The sequence below is a fragment of the Cryptomeria japonica genome, chromosome 7 (assembly GCF_030272615.1).
Source record: "Cryptomeria japonica chromosome 7, Sugi_1.0, whole genome shotgun sequence".
NCBI classification, from domain to species: domain Eukaryota; kingdom Viridiplantae; phylum Streptophyta; class Pinopsida; order Cupressales; family Cupressaceae; genus Cryptomeria; species Cryptomeria japonica.
Window position 1 is genome coordinate 185,335,290 of NC_081411.1, and position 20,938 is coordinate 185,356,227.

General features: G+C 35.0%; 1 protein-coding gene across 1 annotated transcript; it reads left to right on the forward strand.

Annotated features, from left to right (window-relative positions):
- The first annotated feature begins 2,714 nt into the window (after nt 1-2,714).
- Nucleotides 2,715-4,766, forward strand: LOC131056353 (uncharacterized). Its single transcript, XM_057990708.2, has 6 exons — nt 2,715-3,009; nt 3,518-3,622; nt 3,724-4,040; nt 4,174-4,328; nt 4,454-4,489; nt 4,617-4,766. Exons 1-6 carry the CDS (start codon nt 2,782-2,784, stop codon nt 4,715-4,717), a joined length of 942 nt encoding a protein of 313 aa, XP_057846691.2. The 5' UTR covers nt 2,715-2,781; the 3' UTR covers nt 4,718-4,766.
- Nucleotides 4,767-20,938: the final 16,172 nt, after the last annotated feature.

Consider the following 20,938-nt stretch of genomic DNA (forward strand, 5'->3'; position numbering starts at 1 on the left):
TAAAGAGCTAAGGACAGAATATTATAGTTTATTTAATGAAGGTAAGAACATTTATTCTTATCTTTGAAAAATACTATTATTGATATATATTGTTTTGCATTCTAATTATTGACTACATTGAATAAATTGTTCTCTTTATTGAGCATTGTTGATTGAAATGTTTAATAGTATGAAACAAGTAAAGAATAAAATTATGATTGGAAGTCTTTATATTCAGTTTACCTTTACCTTTTCAAAATTAGACTATTCTTTGAAATCAAATATTACTTATACTTTTCTTTGGAATATTTCTTTATGTATCTATCAAGGTTGAAATGTCCTATATTTTATTTATAATAATAATACAAAAATAATTTATAAAAATATGATTTGTTAAAAATAATACTTTTCTACACTTAATTTCATTTTTTAATATTTGATGGAAAAAAAATGCGATAAATGTTTATGGTTCATAATAGATTCTAATAGTAGATCACTAAAATAAATTATTAAAGATAATTATTTGTATGCTATAGACTTTAAAAGTGAATAATCAGATATTTTCATAATATTGTAAGGGGAAAACTCACCTAAGATATTCTCTTTTTTTATTGTTAATATCTTAATATATTTATATATCTAAATATAATATATATTTTTCATAATTGAACATGTGCACTAACCTTGTACTTAGCCATATGCTTACCACTCAACCCTATGTTAATGTGCATATAATCCTAATCCAACTATCTTATTTATTCAATTCTAATAATTGATCCAATCATATTAGATGCAAATTGAAAGTGTTTATCCTATGTTGTGTAAATGAGTGCAAGATCATCCTCATAACCATGATCTTGATCCACTTAATCAAAATATATAAATCATCCATTTAGCACAAATATTTATAATTTGATTTTATTTCAATGTGTAAAAAGAAATTCATGCCATTCATTCCAATAACCCATCATACCTTTCTTTTTGTCTCTCTAGATAAATATCTTGTTTGTATAGAGTAATTACTTTTATGCCTATGAGGTGTGGATGAACAAATATTGAGGAATCTAGAATTTAAAAACCTATTCGATATCCTCATGAAAGGTCATCTAGCTGTTAATGTATTTGTTTTAGCCAATTCCATTTGGATTAATTTCACTTTCATTATCTTATGGAAAATTATTGATCTTCATTTGTTAACATTATTATGAGTAGAATATATGACATATGATGATTTCTTAGTCTAATGTTTCTTATATAATGTTTGAGGTTGGATATAATAATATTTCATGCTATGATATGTTTATGTTGTCTAAGCTAATTATTATGTATGGTGATAATTGAGCAATCTTAAATATCTTTTTCGTTAATGAATATTATCATTATGTTCTTATAAATGTAAGAAATCTTCAAGTATGTAGGAAAATTAATTTTATTAATTAATTATGTGATAGTTTATTGTCTAATAAGATAACATGCATAACTATCATTATTTCTTTCTTATCCAATGTGTTGTTTACACATAACTTATTTTATATATTTTACATTATTACATTTCCTATATCCCATAAATGTTAGAAATAGAGTCATTTAGGTTCATCGTGGATGGCAAAAAATAATTGGTAAAAATATAGAAAATGATATAGAATGCAAATTAAATTATTTAATGGATAGTTATTCATATATATTAATGGGAAGGAGAGAATTAGAGAGCATTTTTTTTCATTTTCTTTTGGAGAAGCTTAGAAAATAGGAAGATAGGAGGCATAGATTGTAGTAAAACAAATCTAACCAAAGAAGAATCAAAAGAGAAAGGATGGTCTACTACTTTTGTTGGTTCATAGACCATTTGATCTACTTCAAAAATATAAATATCTTATTATTATTGCATTAAATATGTTACAACTAAGTTAAAACTTTTATTTATATTATTTTATACATGTTGAAAATATATTATATCACAATTTTAGAGTGTGTTCTTTTATGAGACTGTTTTTCCTACCTTTCATTAATGTCATTGAACATGTAAGCTATTTTTTTGGTCGCTGCCATCAAATATTTGTTACACTTGCTTTTAAGGATTTATCTTATATCTTTTACAAAAGTTGAAATATTCAACCATTTAAATAAATTTACCACAAAGAATAAAGTTCAAAATATTAAATAATATAATGAAAAAAGAATATTTATTTTCCTTAGCTTTAACTTTTTTTTTAATTAATATATATTTTTTCCTCTTAATTAATTAATATATATCTTTTTCCTCCAAATTATTGACATTACTTTTCCCAGGTAAAATACAAGTTACATTGAATATATCGTTCTCTTTATTTAGTAATGGAGACTGAAAGAATGCTTTGATGAGGGATCATATGGTTTTAGATTTCTATCAGCATCATTTTAATAATGAAAATAGAAATAAAGAGTTTGGCAAGTTGAAGACGATGTTGATGTTATTTTAAAGTCAAGCAGCATGACATATAGATGCTTCGTGTACATGTTTTAATCATGGCGAACCGAAGCTTTTTTCGTAGATGTAAGATACTTTGCTGCGTAGTAAAACATTCTATTCGTCAAGAAAACATCTCCTCTGAATCGGGAAAAAGTGCCCGACAGTGAGGAGAGGAATGTTTTGGCTATCGTGAAAGCGAAGGCACTCTGGAATTTTTACGAAATGAAGAGACCATGTTACTTTACTAAATGTACTCTTGAAGCTTCACGCATGGCACTTCACTAAATTTATATCAACGATTGAGACTGCTCTATTGCCGTAAGCGTCTCCTCCAAATTCCTATCAATGGTAAAATGAGGAAAGCTCAAGAGTCCATCGCAAAGAAACCTTTGGTGTGGGGCAGCGCCTTATTGGGAGGCCTCACCTCAAAAGCCATTACTGGAGTAACAAAGTCGAAAGACAAGAAACAGAATGAGGAAATTTCTTCAGATGACGAGCCAGACAGACAGTTGGAGGACAGCGAAATATTTGATAGACTCGGTCAGCACATAGAAACCTTCTTAGATGTGGCAACAAAAGAGGTAACAATTTAGATATTGTTTATAAAATGCATAGGATCACATTTGAATTGCATGGAAACGGCTGCTCGAATTGCCCCGTACACGTTCATTAATAAGCCTTCTGTTAATTAAACAGTAAATGAATTCGATCCCATAGAATTGTAGGTCAAGTTGAATTTGTATTTATCATTCATTTTCCACTCATTCCTGTCATTCACCAATTGTAGCCTACTCAGTCAATAGGATACACCAATGTATAAGTAGGATATACCAATGTATAAATCTGTAAAATACATCAAATATCAATTTTAACCTTATACAATACACCAATATATAAGTCTGTAAGATATAACAATGTATAAATTATAATGTATGAAAATAATTTATGTATTGGTACGTTAAAAGTATTCATACTAAATTGTAGTATTACTATACTATTGGTCATTCATAGCTTGAATTAAAACATGGGCAATTATAAATACTATATATTTGTTTTCGAAAAGTATTGAGTAACTTAATTTGTCTATAGTGGGGTGCGAGGTCAGAAGCACTGGCAACTATTACCAAGAACATGTTTGAAGCCAGTGAGTGGATGAATTCTCTGTCCCGTGGCTCCAAAAACGCTTATGAAATGGTCCGTCCGTATACTCCAAGCCCATTTCCTTAACTAGACTTTTATTCTCCTTTTAATTTATAGCTAGATAAGGTTGTTTGTTTGCAACTTGGTGTGGCCAGTTAAAATCAACCAAATTCCACAACGTAACATCAACAGCGGCAGAGATATGTGCAGTAATGGGGAGGACTCACTGGGCCGGGGCAGGCTTTTTAGTTCTAGCAGCAATTATTAGCAGGATTCACAACGCTCAAGGCGTTGACAAGAAATGCTTGGAATTACTTAAATCAATTAATATGGTGGGAAAGACCCTGGCCAGGTTTACTCGTTTACCACTCATACCTGAAGAAATGAAATCCACTGTAAACGAGGCTAGAAATTTAACAGCCAGGAGTGCTGCCTGTTGTTTATCTATCATCGATTCCTCAAGATTTAGCAAGTAAGTATTCTCTTCAATTAAAATGTTTTGATAGGGTTTATGGGATAAATTCAACTAGATGTCAATTTAGATAAACCAAGGTTCAGAATATTTGTATTGGAATGCTTTATATGTAAGCTATTGGATGTTACAGGTTCATGTCCTCCAAAAAGAACGACGAACTTGTTTCTCAATGTTGTAAGCAGTTAGAGAGATTGCAGCGTGAAATTACCTTCCAAGTTAGCATTATTTCTTTTACAGAACGACATGAAGTTAGCAGCGTCTTCTCCAAGAAAAGAAAACATGCAGGTTCATCTCCATTTTTAACTATTTTTACTTGCTTAATTTTTACCCTAAGACAAAAGCGTATGAATTCAGTCATCTATAATTGCTCTCAAGGCTTTCTAACAAAGAACTCTGGCAATCTGTATCAGAGGCAAGTCAAACAAAAGAATCGACTTCACATGGAGGTATGAATTTAGGAGATTTTCTTTAGTTTTTAGTCCAAGTCGCCTTGAGTTTAAGTAGAGTCAAACACTGGATGTTTATAACTTCAAATCTTTTCTCATTTTTATGCATTTTCGTTTTCGGTCTCAGATGATTCAACAATCGCAAACGATCAGGGCAAACCTAAAGGTAAGAGTTCAATTCTCTATCTTCATTTATATCTTCAAATTTCTTTGTTTATGTCCCTTTAAATATATATACTCATTATTCCATGAAGTATTTGCATGTCGAGGAATGATAAATTTACACCAGAATTTTCTGGTTGAATGCATATTTTTAAGTTTTTGTTTTTGGTTGATGTTTTATTTGAATTTTTTGGATGTAATTTTTAAGATTTTTTTTGGGACACATTATTTAATAAATGATAATATAGACATTTTTTCATTAAAAATTTAAAATGTTATAAGAGTTCCTTAAATAATAAGACAAAAATGAAAAAACTTTCAAGAAAAACAAAAGTCAAATAATTATCAATTGATTTTTCTTATAAGACTTTGAAATAGTAGATTAAGTCCCCTTTACCTTTATCATATTTTTTTTATTGAATACCAAATCTTAGATTATATATCATATTATATTTGTCATGTTAAACGACATCTTGTTTAATGGTTAAAGAATAATGTTTGTCTAATCGAAATAAAATAAATATTTACCATATTTTAATGTGGATGAAGTGTAAATTGGTTTTAACTATTTAACTAAATGAATATATTAATCTTATTATCTTATACAAATTCAATAACATAATTTAAATCACAAATGAATTATTTGTTTATGGCATAGGATATATAGACTTTTTACAAATATCTAAAGTAATTGGTCCTTTGATCCACATTTATTTATGATAAGTAGTAGTCTGAACTCTAATTTTATTTTGTTGTAAGAAAATTACTTTCGTATATAATGAGGATTATCTTATGGTAAAATAAAATATTGTGCCAACTAAAACAACTCAATTTTATGTGTGCATGTTCACAGAGTTATTTTATTTTGAATTTTTGTCTTTGGATTGTTGTTAGGAGATCATGGTACATATTTCAATGGTTAGAATAAGTGATAATAAATGGGCTCCAATTTTATGTCATCATTAAGTTTTGAGTTTCCATCCATGTAGTTATATGTTCTGAATATATTAAACTAGGAGAGGTTCAAACCTTTACATAACCGCAAAACTAGTGAGTGACAAAAACCAAGGACTCACAAGGGGTGAGGGACCAAGACCAAAAAACCTATTGCCAAAAGGAAACAAAACCCAGTAGGCTTCAAGCACCACTAGCAAAACCTAGAAAACAAAACAACTAGACCCAATAGACCAAAAACAAAATAGGACACACCTCCAATGAAGGCACAAATTGATGGCCTACCTAGGTCGGAGGCATCTGTGTCCAAGGTGAAGGCTACATCGGACTCCCCGACCATCTCCCATGTAGTTATATGTTATGTTTTGGTTTATAGATCATTTGTGTTTTCATGTTTATCTCAAATTAAATTCTAGAAATTCTTAGTGTTGGCTAAACTTGAATGAATATTTTTCTCCATAGGCCATAGGTTATCTTGAACAAAATAACTTAATTATTATCATTAACGATGGAGTAAAGAAAAATATCCACACGTGATTTCTTTACTTAATAATTTGTCACATGTGGAGTATTTTCTTTAGTCCATCATTAATGATATAAAAACTCAAGTGGGTCTAAAATATGTCAACTAATATCAATCTACATGTTTGTGTGATAGACAAGGTAGGTTTATCTAGGTTTCACTTGTTTGGTCTATAAGGGTTATGCGGTGGAAAAAAGAGAATTTCAATATAGGTTCAATGCAAATTAATATTTTGTATTATTTGTTTATGCATGAGAGTCCATAAGTACATATAAAATAAGAGGAGCTCATATGTCACTAGATGAAAGTAGTAAATGGGTCCTTAAAGTGTTTTAACTTTTGAAAAGTCCTTTTAATTTTCATTATAAAATCATGTTGACTTGCTAATAGTAGTAGTCAAATCACTTAAATTTTATTGTCATGTCAATGTTAGTGACAACTAGTTTTGTGGGCATTTTCTTATGCTGGGACTCAAATATGTAGTGCCATTTTTTTCTTGAGTCTCTTCTTTCCTATGTGTCTTAGTTGTATCTCTAGATCAAGTAATTAACTGATCTAAGAAGTCTTAATTAGCCATTTTTCTTAAAATTAGGCCATTGAATGGTGTACTAAGAACCATTTTCATGCTTTAGTCATTTGTCTAAGTTGAAAACCTAGATTTATCTAAGTGTTGAGTTTTTCAAGATTTTCAAGTTTCACAGTTTCCTATGCCATTATGTCTTTTTGATAAATCATGGATTCCAACCTTCAACCTTGTAAAAAAGTGGCTAGGTATAAGCTAATAATATTATTTTTCAATATAATTAAAATTAATGTTTGTGATAATAATATCTAAAGAATTTATTGAATATAAAGGTGTATTTTTGCATGCTTTTTTTTGGTAATTTAATAGTTGGTAAAGAGTAGGACCCATTCTATTGATCTCAACAAGTTTGTATACATTATCATATTTTACCAATCTATACCATTACCATTTCCAAGTTCTGACAAAATAACACATACACAAACCTATCTATTCATATACACCAAAACGAGACACCTAAACCTCAAAAATGGTGGTCCTAAAGCAGTAAAATAAACATTCATCGAAGCCTCATACTCTAACTTCTATCCTATCATCCTTTATCTATCTACTAACATGACTACTATCTTAGTACGAATCCATGAATTCTATTACCAAACATATTAATGCAACATAAAATCTAAACAAATTTTGCCTTTTTATCCACAGAGAGGCCCGAACCATAATCTAGATGTGCCCTTGGACTCACAATACATTTGTCATCCACAACAACGTCCTCCATAGAAAACACCTCTTTGAAACTCATATCATCATCATATTCTTCGTCCTCTACCCCATTCTCCACCATTCTTCATAGCCTTTTGATTTCTAGAGCTATTTCCACCACTAGACACTCCGGGTTGCAGGCATCATGGGCAGAGCTCATCATTATTTATTCAATGTATCGTCCCTCATTCTCTATCGACTCCTTTCCTTGTGCAAAGGGTCTTGTTGGTGTATGTTTTATCATCTACCAAACATTAGAATAGGATACCCAAAGGTATTTTATCCTCTCCTGAAAAATCACCGCTTATCATATGGCAATTCCAAGGTCTATATGTGTGAACAAGCGACTTAAGTGGGATAGCTACTTGGGTAGTGTATGCTGAAAATCTCAAGGGGGACTTACATTTACAAATGTCTTTCAAGATTTTGGACGTAGATAGATTTATCAGTTTTAGGATTTCTCTTTTTTTGGATTTTTTAGGATTTAGACTTTCAAAAAGGGAAAAAGGGGACAGGGTTAAGAAAGCTGATCTAAACCTATGAATTTTGGAGACGGTATTAACTAGGTGTTCTCGGGAAACCACACTTTGCTTCGCCAAACTAAGGACAACTACACAAAGCGGGTACAATCTTCAACGGGTTGTGCTTATGATTGAAGTTTTGGCATACACAAGGGATAAGCTCAGACTAACTTTGCATAGTGGAATGGAAATCATCCATTCACCAAAAGTATGAGAAGAGATACACCATTAATTAATTTACTTATCAAATCCTTCATTCAATTCTAACAACTTTGAAAGCAAGTCTAAATTAACCTCTAATTAATGTGTTGAGGAAATTGAAACCATTCTAATCATTCAAATAACAGAGATTACAAAGCCTTAAGAGAAAGCATACATGCAATGTATTATTTGAAAAAATGACCTTCATGCAACAATATATCAAAAACTTCACAATCACCAAATGAGACGAGGTAGCCTTACATAGTTTTCCAGAAAATAATGAATGGTCGAGATCAAACAGTGATCAAGGGTCCAGATTGAAAGCTACAAACCCTAATTAGGGTTTCCCAAAACTAACTACCCTTCAACCAATGAGAAAATTACATTTGAGGACACTTATGCTTCTTGCTAAATATGAACCATCAATGAAAATAGAAGGTTGTTGCATTGTGAAGTGTGCCCTCCTAGAAGCTTCTGGATAAGTCAGGTTCATTGAACCTGGACATGCCAACTTGAAACAATCTGATTGGTCGGGAGATGACGAGGCACCACCTTAGCATGTTGGATGTCTTCTTTGAATTCTCCAATTTGTGTCAAGAAAATGTCTAAGTATGCAAATTTGTTCCTTCTTGTCACCATCTGATTCTAATTGGGAGCTTGTCTTTGACTCTTAAGGAGATGAAATCCTTCAAGAAGTTGTCTTGATTGCTTCCAAGAAGTCTGAAATCAATTCCGAGGACTTTTCTTTCTTGATGCCTTGAGATTCGGAGAAGAATTCCTCTAGGCCTTTGTCATATAGCTCTTCCTATACTTAGCCAAATTTTGGCAAACTTTATAATCTGACGAACCTTGCTTGAGGACTTGTCTTCAATTCTGAATTTGGCCTGAACTCCATTTGTGTTTTCTGTGATGCTCCCGCCTTCAGCTGCAATTTATGTTGTGCGGGAGGAGAGTAAAAAGCTCTGGATAACTCATAAATATGAATTGATGTGACCTATTCAGCCATCACCCAAACCCTGCAAAACCCCAAAAAATTAAATTAGAATCCTCATTTTCAGCGTAAACTTTGAAGGTTTGATGGCAAAGTGTGCTCTGATTCTCCACTTCCTCAACACTTTTAGCTCTCAACAAGCTGCGAACACTCCGATTTGAAGGTTCAGGAGTGGCATTTGACTTTGATTGCTTTGAAAATGAGCAACTTAGTCCCAAAATGTGTGAATGTCAAAATCAGATTTGGATACAGAGAAAATACGTGAAACTCAGACTAAGGCTCTGAAAACTCCATCCAAAATTTTAAAACCAAGTTGAAAACTCAATAAATCTTCCTTGAATACCCCTGTCACCTTCAGAATCTAAAAAATATGTGAATTTTCCCTTGAAGAATCTCCTTCAATATGCGTGTAAACTTGTTGAAAATCTTAAACCTGCACAAAATCCCTCAGAAACTCTCTCCTTTTGCTATCCAAAATTTGAACTTCATATGAGAAAATAAAAGAATGAATTTTATTTGTATTGAAGTTCAGAAATCTCTCTAAAATTTGTTTCTAATTCATCCCTAGTCTTTCAAATCTGCAACGAACGTTTCTAATTCAGTCTTTAGTTGACTTGTCACTACTGAAATCTTCATCTTGTCTTTCCAATGCAACTTTCTAAATTGATTTTCAGTTCATAATTCAAACCAAATCTGCAATGTTCTTCTTTGAAAAAACCTTCAAACTTGGTCTCAGTTAAAACTTTATCATAGATTCTGTTCACATCATCTTCTTGTCTTCCATTTAACAAGTATCTTACTTGGGCGAACTTATTTCAAGTTGGGGAACTAACTAAGGCACCACACTCCAGCATAGGGCGAACTTTGGAAGACTGGCAGAACAAGACAAGGTACCATACTTCATATTCATTCATACTTAACCAAAATCTAATCATTTCATCTTGAACTTGAACTCCTCTTCAGCTTTAAAACACCTCATCTTCAAACCTGATCTTACCATGATCTGATCATTTTCAAGGCATCCTTTGGAGTTTGTTTGATCTTTCATCAATGGGGTGAACTTCAACCAACTCATGACGCCACACTTGTTCATCTTTTAGGGTGGAGTTTAGAGAGTTTGTGGCACCACAGAGGGCAGACTTTATTGAACTAATGCACTTGCTTATACACAATACATTTTCCAAGGGAAGATTTTGTCATTTTCATACACCACTCACCATCTCCTTAAGAGGACTTTGTAATGTTTCTTGTGATCTTAGGAGAGCGGACGTTTTGCTTCCTTCAAACACAAGGCGGACTTTTGGAGTTAGGTACCTGTGCTCATCACCTTGGGAGAACTTTCTTGCCTCCTTGGACCTTCTTCATGGGCAGACTTTGAGAATCTTGAAGTCCATGCAGGTTAGGCAGACTTTGGAGTTAACAACACCACTCACCTTGGGCAGACTTCTATGGGCAGACTTAGAAACTTCTTCCAAATTTGATAAGGCAGACTTTCATGCATCCTACTCATGGCAGACTTTCTTGACTTTCTCCATAGGGCAGACCTTTTAGCTCATGCTCCAAGGCAATCAACTTAGACAAGGCAGACTTTTCTAGTTAGGCACCCCTTTCTTATCACTTTAGGTGGAGTTTGAAGAGCTTGACCTTTTGGAGGGCAGACTTTTGGGGTTTACCTTGGAGGGCTGAGTTTTTGCGACTTAGGTGATGTTGATTATTAAGTAGGGCGAACTTTGTGAGACTTATGCACCTTTTACCTCACCTTGGACGGACTTTGGAGTCTCCCTTTTGCATATGGCGGACTTTACTTGATTCTTAATCTTAGGAGGGGGGACTTTTCAAAGTTCATGACTTTCTTCGTTATCCATAGGGCGGAGTTTGAATGACTTGTGCACCTTGAGGGCGGACTATGTGAAGACCATGACCATACTTTCCTTCCATGAGGGTGAACTTTGAGAAGCTCCTGTCACAACATTAAACACCATTAGCCAGACTTGGAAATATTTGGAAAACCTTTCAAATTTAATAACTTCTTCAATTATAGCCAGATTAACATGGTATTTGAAATCCATACCCAGGTAACCCGTTTGAAGTGCCATGACTCCTAAAATGTAGGAACTTAGCTTTTTGGGTCAAAACTTGAAAATTTTCGATTGCGATCGATGAAGGTCAGTGGTATAAGTGCAAACCCTAGGTCCCCACTCCGAAAAAGGAAAAAGAAAACATCCCTAAAAAGTAGGGAAAACTTTCTAAAAATAGCCATCCTGGGGATCGAGCTAAAAATGCCAAAAACAAAACTTCCTAAAAAAAGGAAAAAGCAAAAAAGAAAACTTTCCAAAAATAGAAGTTTGTTTGATTTCGTTCAAATCAATTGTGTTCTTTGTCCTTTTGCCTTTCTAGGCACTTTGACGGTGTCTAGACTCTGTTGTCACTTGGCTTGCAAAAACTGATTTTCAATCCTTAAGACTCGAATCATTCAAAACTTGACAAAATTGAGTAGAACTGAAGCAGAAGGCCACAAGACACTAACAAAAACCCTAGAAAGTAGGAAAAAAGGAGGGTCCCCATTTGCAATGGGGTGATGTGTGAAATAGGTCACAACATCTAGCGCCAACCCGAATAGATGTTCCTGAACATTCCTAAGATAAAACCCATTTCAAACTTAGAATCAAAAAATTAATTATAACTAACTTACCTGCCGGCTAAGAAGGGTAATAAAAAGGAAGAGGAATCCTAAATTGTATCAAGATCTTTTATCCTTCAATTAGAAGTGCGTGCAAATGCATTCATTCCCGTCTCAAAAGACCATTATGATTCTTTGGTTCCATCATGGCAAATTGTAGTTTAAGTGTTACTCTGTCTTAACTCCAAAAGCATCCTTGGATAGAACCTCGCTTCTAGCGAACGTCCATAGCCCCGACAAGGTTATCTCTATAATCTCACGGAGATTGCTCTACTTCCGACGATTTATGTTTTGATTTGAGGGGTACACCTATAGAGATTTCCGTACACCCAAAAGCCAAATATTTTTATTTTCTTCTTTTTCTTTCTTCTCTATTCTTTCTTTTTTCACACATTTCCACACTTTGGCTCATAAGCAATGAAGCTTACAATGGGGTTGAGCATTATAGTGGCGCTGAAGTAAGACTTTTGATGAATTTCTTTATGTTTTCTCTTTCCATGACTTCACTTTGAGAGACAAAAATGACTCAGAGAATTATTTAAGCATATAAGATATAATGACTGAAAGACTCAGTGTCGAGATACAGTGGATGATTCCCTTTCTAGTCAAGTACTAATCCCAACTTTAAGATACTTTAGAAATAATTAATCTAAAATTCACAAGCTCTCCACAAATATTTACCAAAAGAATACCCCGAACATAACCTGGCAAGATCAAACGAATGTGTACGTGTTAAGAAACATCACCCTTTCGCTAATGGGAATCCTCTTTTATTACTAAACTAAAGCACGCGAAAGCAAGAGAAAGGAAAGACAACCAAACTAAGGAACAAAAAAGAAAAGAAAAAATTAAAAATTTAAGCAAACAACACTCAAAAGACCTAAGTATATACAACTCCTAGCGTGATTTCTTAGGACATGTAGGAACAGTATGGCAATAGTTACAGTGCGAAGTTTTGCAAACTTATCTTTAAACTCGGAAAAATATTCTTTCGAATTGCAAATTTGAAACTCAATCAAAACTTTGGGATAGATTAGCAGCTGGGGTAACTCACCCAAACCATGATTAATCCATAAACAAGTTGTCTTTCCTGAATCTGCATAATCAAAATGATATTCTATATAGTCAATAGTAGGGAAAGATACAATCTGGTGGTCTTTATTTGCAGACAAGAAATTTTGCTTGTCATCCATTACTTCTTCAGGGGGTCGAAGTTGATGGTGAACCATACCACTTGCATCTAAAATATGTAGATCAACGTCATGTTCTAAACTAGGTGGAGTGTGGCGGGAATTAGATTCAAAATAAAATTTGGAAATTTGGAACATTTCATGTGCTAACTCCTTTCGAATCCTTAACAATGGATCGAGCCCCAACCCGAACTGTTCTTCATCTTCTATCTCTCTCATAGTTAATTGTTCATTAGGTAGCATTTCATTTGTTTCAATTTTATCTAGCAATTCCTCCATGATTGTGAATATCAGATCAAGTACCAACGTGAAATGCATTTGATATTCTGCTTCCATCTTGATAGCCCATTGATCACCAAACATTTCATCTTGTCTCAAGCCACTTATCATTTCTCCCATCTTGAGCATGCATGAACGAACTTCCTCATCTAGGACTATTCCTTCTTGAAGCGCACCATCTCTATTTTGAACTAAGTTCTCTATTTCTGGCTCTTGATGATCTTCAATAACTTGCAATTCTGTATATTCATTTGCTTCCATATGCTGACATTTGCCTTGGGTGGTTCCCCTTGCTTGGATGTATTCCATTGCTTCTTTGATCTTTACTCCAATGGCATCTCGTTCTAGTGTGATGTAGGAACAATCTTCATCCACTTTAATGCTTGATTCAATATCTTCTTCCAATTTTCCTCCATCACAACCTGATGATGCCACGATGCTTTGTTCTCTTGATGCAGGGTTGAGATGCTCGTTCCAAATGCATTTCCTTGGCAATTCTGATAATTCTAAGTGACCTCTAGCTTGGTTGATGAACTCTTCACATATGGAACAAGTGAATTCTGAATGTGGTTCATTTTGAACCCTACACCAACGAGGAAGCAACACACCCTTCAAGTGGACATTACCTTGTTCTATCTGATTTCGAATTCTAAGTATGAAACTTGTGAAAGGATCATTTCCATTGCCCTCATCTTCAGGCTTTATGGACAATTATGGTTTTGGAACATCCCAAAAGAAAAAATTTCCTTGTAGAACCAATTCTATCCTTGACAAGAATGTCAAGCAATTGATCTCATCATGTTCGATCGTTTCATGAATCTGACACCTCCCTGGTATGGCAAATCGAGACAAATTCCTGGGGTGCAGTTGTGCATTCAAATTTTTTTTAATTTGAGCAATATCCACAAGGAGACTGTCCTAACAGCAAGAAATATGGAATGAACGCCCATCTATAGAGAAATCTCTTTTTTGATTTTCCATTCTTTAATTTTTTTAGATTTTTCAATTTTTCACTTTTTTTGGATTTTTTGACATAAAAGAGATCTAACATATCTCTAATTTGCCATTTCAAAGTTCACACTGGTTCTCTCTAGCTGAATTTATCCACTTGTAAAATGTTCAGCCCTCCTTCTAGCGGTATTTTATGTTGGTGTACGTTTTATCATTTACCAAACATTAGAATAAGATACCCAAAGGTATTCTATCCTCTCCTGAAAAATCATCACTTATCATATGGCGATTCCAAGGTCTATATGTGCGAACAAGCGACTTTAGTGGGCTAGCTACTTGGGTAGTGTATGCTGAAAATCTCAAGGGGGACTTACGTTTACAAATGTCTTTCAAGCTTTTGGACTTAGATAGATTTATCAGTTTTAGGCTTTCTCTTTTTTTGGATTTTTTTGGATTTAGACTTTCAAAAAGGGAAAAAGGGGATACAGTTAAGAAAGTTGATCTAAACCTATGAATTCTGGAGACGGTATTAACTAGGTATTCTCGAGAAACCACACTTTGCTTCGCCATAGTAAGGACAAGTACATAAAGCAAGTGCAATCTTCAACAGATTGTGCTTATGATCGAATTTTTGGCATACACAGGGGATAAGCTCAGACTAACTTTGCACAGTGGAATGGAAATCATCCATTCACCAAAAGTATGAGCAGAGATACATTTTTAATTAATACTTATCAAATCCTTCATTCAATTCTAACAACTTTGAAAGAAAATCTAAATTAACTTCTAATTAATGTGTTGAGGAAATTGAAACCATGCTAATCACTCAAATAACAAAGATTACAAAGCCTTAAGAGAAAGCACACATACAATGTATTATTTGAAAAAATGACCTTCACACAACAATATATCAAAAACCTCACACTTGCCAAACGAGAGGAGGCAGCCTTATATAGTTTTCCAAAAATTAATGAACAACCGAGATCAAACAGTGATCAAGGGTCCAGATTGAAATCTACAAACCCTATTTAGGGTTTCCCAAAGGTAACTACCCCTCAACCAATGAGAAAATTACATTTGAGGACACTTGTCCTTCTTGCTAAATATGAATTGTCAATGAAAATAGAAGGTTGTTGAATTGTGAAGTGTGCCCTCCTAGAAGCTTCTGGATAAGTCAGGTTCATTGAACCTAGACATGCTGAATCAAAACAATCTGATTGGTTGGGAGATGACGAGGCGCCACCTCAGCGTGTTGGATGTCTTCTTTCAACTCTCCAATTTGTGTCAAGAAAATGTCTAAGTATGGAAATTTGTTCCTTCTTGTCACCATCTGATTCTGATTGGGAGCTTGTCTTTGACTCTTTAGGAGATGAAATCCTTCAAGAAATTATCCTGATTGCTTCCAAGACGTCTGAAATCAAGTCCGAGGACTTTTCTTTCTTGATTCCTTGAGATTCGGAGAAGAATTCCTCTAGGCCTCTGTCATAATAGCTTTTCCCATACCTAGCCAAATTTTGGCAAACTTTATGCTCGGACGAACCTTGCTTGTGGACTTGTCTTCAATTTAGAATTTGGCTTGAACTCCATTATTGTTTTCAGGGATGATCTCGCCTTCAGCTGCCAATTTATGTTGCACGGGAGGAGGGTAGAAAGCTCTAGATAACTCCTCATAAATATGAATTGATGAGATCACGTTTAACCATCATCCAAAACCTGCAAAACCCAAAGAAATTAAATTAGAATCCTCATTTTGAGCATAAACTTTGAAGGTTTGATGGCAAAGTGTGCTCTGATTCTCCACTTCCTCAACACTTTTAGCTTTCAACAAGCTGCGAACACTCTGATTTGAATATTCAGGAGTGAAATTTGACTTTGATTGATCTGAAAATGAGCAAATTAGTCCCAAAGTTTGTGAATGTCAAAATCAGATTTGGATACAGAGAAAATATGTGAAAATTAGACTAAGTCCCTAAAAACTCCATCCAAAATTTGAAAACCAGGTTGAAGATTCAATAAATCTTCCTTGAATACCCCTGTCACCTTCAGAATCTCAAAAGTATGTGAATTTTCTCTTCAAGAATCTCCTTCAATGTGTGTCTAAACTTGTTGAAAATCTCAGACCTGCACAAAATCTCTTAGAAACTCTCTCCTTTTTCTATCCAAAACTCGAACTTCATGTGAGAAAATAAAAGAATGAATTGTATTTGTATTGAAGTTCAGAAATCTCTCTAAAGTTTGTTTCTAATTCATCCTCTGTCTTTCAAATCTGCAAGGAATGTTTCTAATTTAGCCTTTAGTTGACTTGTCACTGATGAAATCTTCATCTTGTCTTTCCAATTCAACTTTCTAAATTGATTTTCAGTTCACAATTCGAACCAAATCTACAATATTCTTTTTTGAAAAAACCTTCTAATTTGGTCTCAGTTCAAACTTTATCATAGATTTTGCTGACATCATCTTCTTGTCTTCCAATTTAACAAATATCCTACTTGGGTGGAATTATTTCAAGTTGGGGAACTGTTGATGTGTATTTTGTACATGACCAAACACAGAATAAAATATCTAAAAGGTACCTTATCCTCTCTTGAACAAAGTTCCTGATTGCTGAAGATCTCGCCGAAGGATCAGTCGAGGCAACTCCAAGGTTCTACTTTGTAGGATCTCTACTCGTGGATAAGCTCTTCGCAGTATGATGTGATTTTGCTGGAATCACAAGGGGACTTACACTCAATGACCTAAATGTCTGATTTGCTAGAATCACAAGTTCTATTAACTAATTGGAAGACAAACAAATGACAAAAGATGCAGGGTTCAGGACGTCTACTCTACTACCTAGAATGCAAGAAAATGGATGAATGACTAGATGGAGTCCTACTGGGCTAGGTCTCACCATCAGGTTGAACAATTCAACACTAACTCAGTGTGATCTTCTAAGGGATGCTTCCAATATGTTCAAATCATACACCATCTGATAATGATCACCATTCAAGATAATGCATGAACAATAGACTCGTAACGACTTAAGATCAAGCTCATTTTATGCCAGTTGACCACGCAAGGTGCACTTACCATTAGTAAGAGGCTAGTGGTATGGACTAGACAGATTCCACACAGGTGCATTCAACAATTTTCTTCACTCAGTTTAATCATTTATCATCAAAAATGAAGATTCAACAAGAGACCATGCACATTGCAAAGAAACAACATATTCCACCATATCTTCAATGAAAAGAAGTCTTTACAATTAAGGCAACAATGTCTTGCCTTCTCTTCTTAATCTACTCTAATTGCTATTCTACTATTATGGCCTCTATTACTAACTATTAACTATTAGCTATTATTGACTAACTATTGGCCTTTACAAATGAGGAGCCAGGGCTTATATAGTGCCCTCAATACAATTCATTAGCTCAAATCAATTTGAGATCAATGGTCGAGATTTTACAATGAAAACCCTAATTAGGGTTTGTTACAACAAACTAAATTCTTGCCAATGAAATAATTGCATTATTTGGACACATGTCTTTTCTGGAATGTTCGACCAATGGAGAACCGGGATAGGTACATCGAAGTTTGTGCCATCTCCCATGAGTCAGGTACATTGAATCTGGACATGCTGAGGTGGACTAATCCGACTGGAGGAGTGATGACTAGGATGCCACCTTATCTGACACTTGTAACTTGGTAGATATTCAATTTGATGTTGGTGAGAAGATAGCTTTAATTAACTCTTCTGAAACTGTCTGCTTCTTCAACGAACCCTTGCTTTAACTTCCTTTGTCTTCGATGTGCAGGATGGATGGTGTACCTTTCCTTCGAATGCTGGACTGGAAAAGGCCGTCCTTGATGATGCTGGGCTGGGGAAGGTCATCCTTGTTGATGTTGGACTGGAGAAGGCCGTCCTTGATGATGATGGGCTAGAGAAGGTCGTCCTTGTCTTGCCCTGGTCCCCTTTTAACTGCAAGACAAACAAAAAGATGATTAAGGACACATAATAAATTCATTTCAACATAGCATTTTATACCTTAAATCATCAACAAGAAGACATCAAAATTAAGTTTGTTCAAGAGTCTTTCCAAGGGCAAGCCCTATAAGAATTTCGCCCTGGACCCTCTGGAAGGGTCAGGAGCGAAATTTGCATTCCTGGCCAATTTAGACCTTTTTTCAACATTACCTCACAACCAGCACTTTGCCTGGCCCAAACAAGGTGAAGAATAGGCCTCCCTAAGGATTTCGCCCTGAACCCTTTGGAAGGGTCACGAGCGATTTTCTTGATTAGGCCTCAATTACCCCATTTTTTTACTCCAAAATCCTCCGGAAGGTGAGCATATGCTTGTTTTAGTCCAACAAAGTCTAGGGATCCATCCTTTTAGCTTCTCACATGGGCAAATTAGGTGATAATGAGAATTTCGCTCTAGACCCTTTGGAAGGGTCAGGAGTGAATTTCTTCCCCTAGCCCAAAATCATCATTTTTGGAGACAAAAATCCATTCAAGGGCAATCTCAAGGACCTCTACCATCTTTGTCTAGGCCTAGCTTGGCATAAATATGAGAGGAATAGATGGATTTTAGAATCTCGCTCTGGACCCTTCGGAAGGGTCAGGAGCGAAATTCTTGTTTTAGGCTTATTCTTCCATCTTTCAACCTTAACCAACTTCAAAAGGGCAAGAACAACAATTCTCACACTCATGCAAGCTATAAAAACCCAAGTTTGACTTGATTTTGCTAGGAAAATAAGGAATCTGAGGAATTTCGCTCTAGACCCTTTGGAAGGGCCAGGAGCGAATTTCCTATTTTGAGCTTGTTTTGGCTACTCCATTACCTCAATCCAATATTCAAAGGCAAGAACACATCAAAGTCCATCTAACCATGCCATAAAACTCAAGAATTTGACCATCTCCAAGAAGAAAAAATGAGTTTCCAAGAATTTCGCTTTGGACCCTTTGTAAGGGTTAGGAGTGAAAATCTTGTTTTGAGCTTATTCCTCCATTATTTCAACTTGAATCCACCTCACAAGGAAAGAAAACACTTCTCTCCTCTCATCCAACCCAAGTTTGACTTGATTTTGCAAGGGAAAATAGGTGATTGAAGAATTTTCACCTTGGACCCTTTGGAAGGGTCAGGAGCGAATTTCTTCATTTGGCTCAATTCCTTCAATCTTGATAATCATTGGCAATTTGGAGTTATTCCTAAGGACATCTCCTTCTTGATTTTACCTTAGCCCACACTTGATCTAGCACAAAGTTAATAGCAAAGAGAGTTTTTGAGAAAATTCGCTCTGGACCCTTTGGAAGGGTCAGGAGCAAAAATCTCATTCTTGACCAAAAATCATCATTCTTTCAACTTGAAACTTCATTGCAAGGTAAAATATCATCTCTCTTTGCCCTAGGAACAAGGTTTTAAGCCTAAGAAAGGTAAAAAAAGTAGACTTGTAAGGAATTTCACCCTGGACCCTTTGGAAGGGTCAGGAGCGAAATTTCCTTTCTTGGCTAAAATCTTCATTCCTCAATGCTATCAAACACTCTCAAAGGAAAGATCATGTCCATTTCCCCTTTCAACATGCTTTGGACATCACAATTTGGTCAAATAGGGAAGGAAATGAGGTCTAGGAGGATTTTCGCTTTGGACCCTTTAGAAGGGTTAGGACCGAAAATCATGATTTGGGCTTGATTCTTCCTTTTTCCAACTCAAAATCACCTCAAGAGGTAACTAAACATCATCCTTCACCCAAGGGATAAGGTCTTAAGCCAAAACAAGGTCAAAAGAATAGGCTTGCAAGGAATTTTGCTCTGGACCCTTTGGAAGGGTCAAGAGCGAAATTCACCTTCTTGGCTAGAATCCTTCATTTTTTCAAGTCTTTTAAAAATTTCCGAAGTCCAAACATGTCCACACTTCCCTTCAAGATGCCTTGGAACTCAAAATTTGGTCAAACTACGGAGGAAATGAGCCTTAGGATTTTCGCTTTGGACCCTTTGGAAGGGTCAGGAGCAAAAATCTCATTCTAGGCCAGATTACTCACTTTTCAAACTCCAAACCACTTCAAGAAGAAAACTTAGATCATTTTCCACTTGAGGAAGAAGGTTTCAAGGTCAAACAAGGTAGCAAATGAAGTTTATGATGAATTTCGCTCTAGACCCTTTGGAAGGGTCAGGAGCGAAATTCTCCTTTAGGCCAAAATCTTGTTCTTCAAAATCAATCAAACTCCCTCTCAAGGCAAAAACATACCCATTCATCTCCCATCAAGCCAATGCCTAGCCAAAATAAGGAAGAAAACAAGAGTTATAAGGATTTTCGCTTTGGAACCTTTGGAAGGGTCAGGAGCGAAAATCATGATTTGACCTTGATTCTTGATTTTTCAAACTCTAATCTTCCTTGGGGGGCAAACATAGATCTTTCTTCATGCATCTCCACCTTGGTCCTGACTCTTGCTAAAGGAAAAAATGAGTGTTTCAAAAATTTTGCTCTGGACCCTTTGGAAGGGTCAGGAGTGAAATTCTTAATCTTGGCCAAGATCCTGACTTCATTTTCACATTTCTTCATTCAAACAAGTGTTTTTGCCTTCATTCAAGCCTAGGAATGCATTACTTCTAGGTTTTGGTCAAAGTAGAATGTCTTATGGAGAATTTTGCTTTGGACCCTTTGGAAGGGTTAGGAGCAAAATTCGCTTTGGACCCTTTGGAAGGGTCAGGAGCGAAATTTGACATTTTGAG

Excerpts from the sequence above, each read along its gene's own strand:
- LOC131056353 (XM_057990708.2), top strand. The coding sequence starts at position 2,782 with ATGAGGAAAGCTCAAGAGTCCATCGCAAAGAAACCTTTGGTGTGGGGC. Across the intron at positions 3,010-3,517 it reads TAGATGTGGCAACAAAAGAG|TGGGGTGCGAGGTCAGAAGC; the intron begins GTAACAATTTAG and ends ATTTGTCTATAG. Across the intron at positions 4,329-4,453 it reads CAAGAAAAGAAAACATGCAG|AGGCAAGTCAAACAAAAGAA; the intron begins GTTCATCTCCAT and ends AATCTGTATCAG.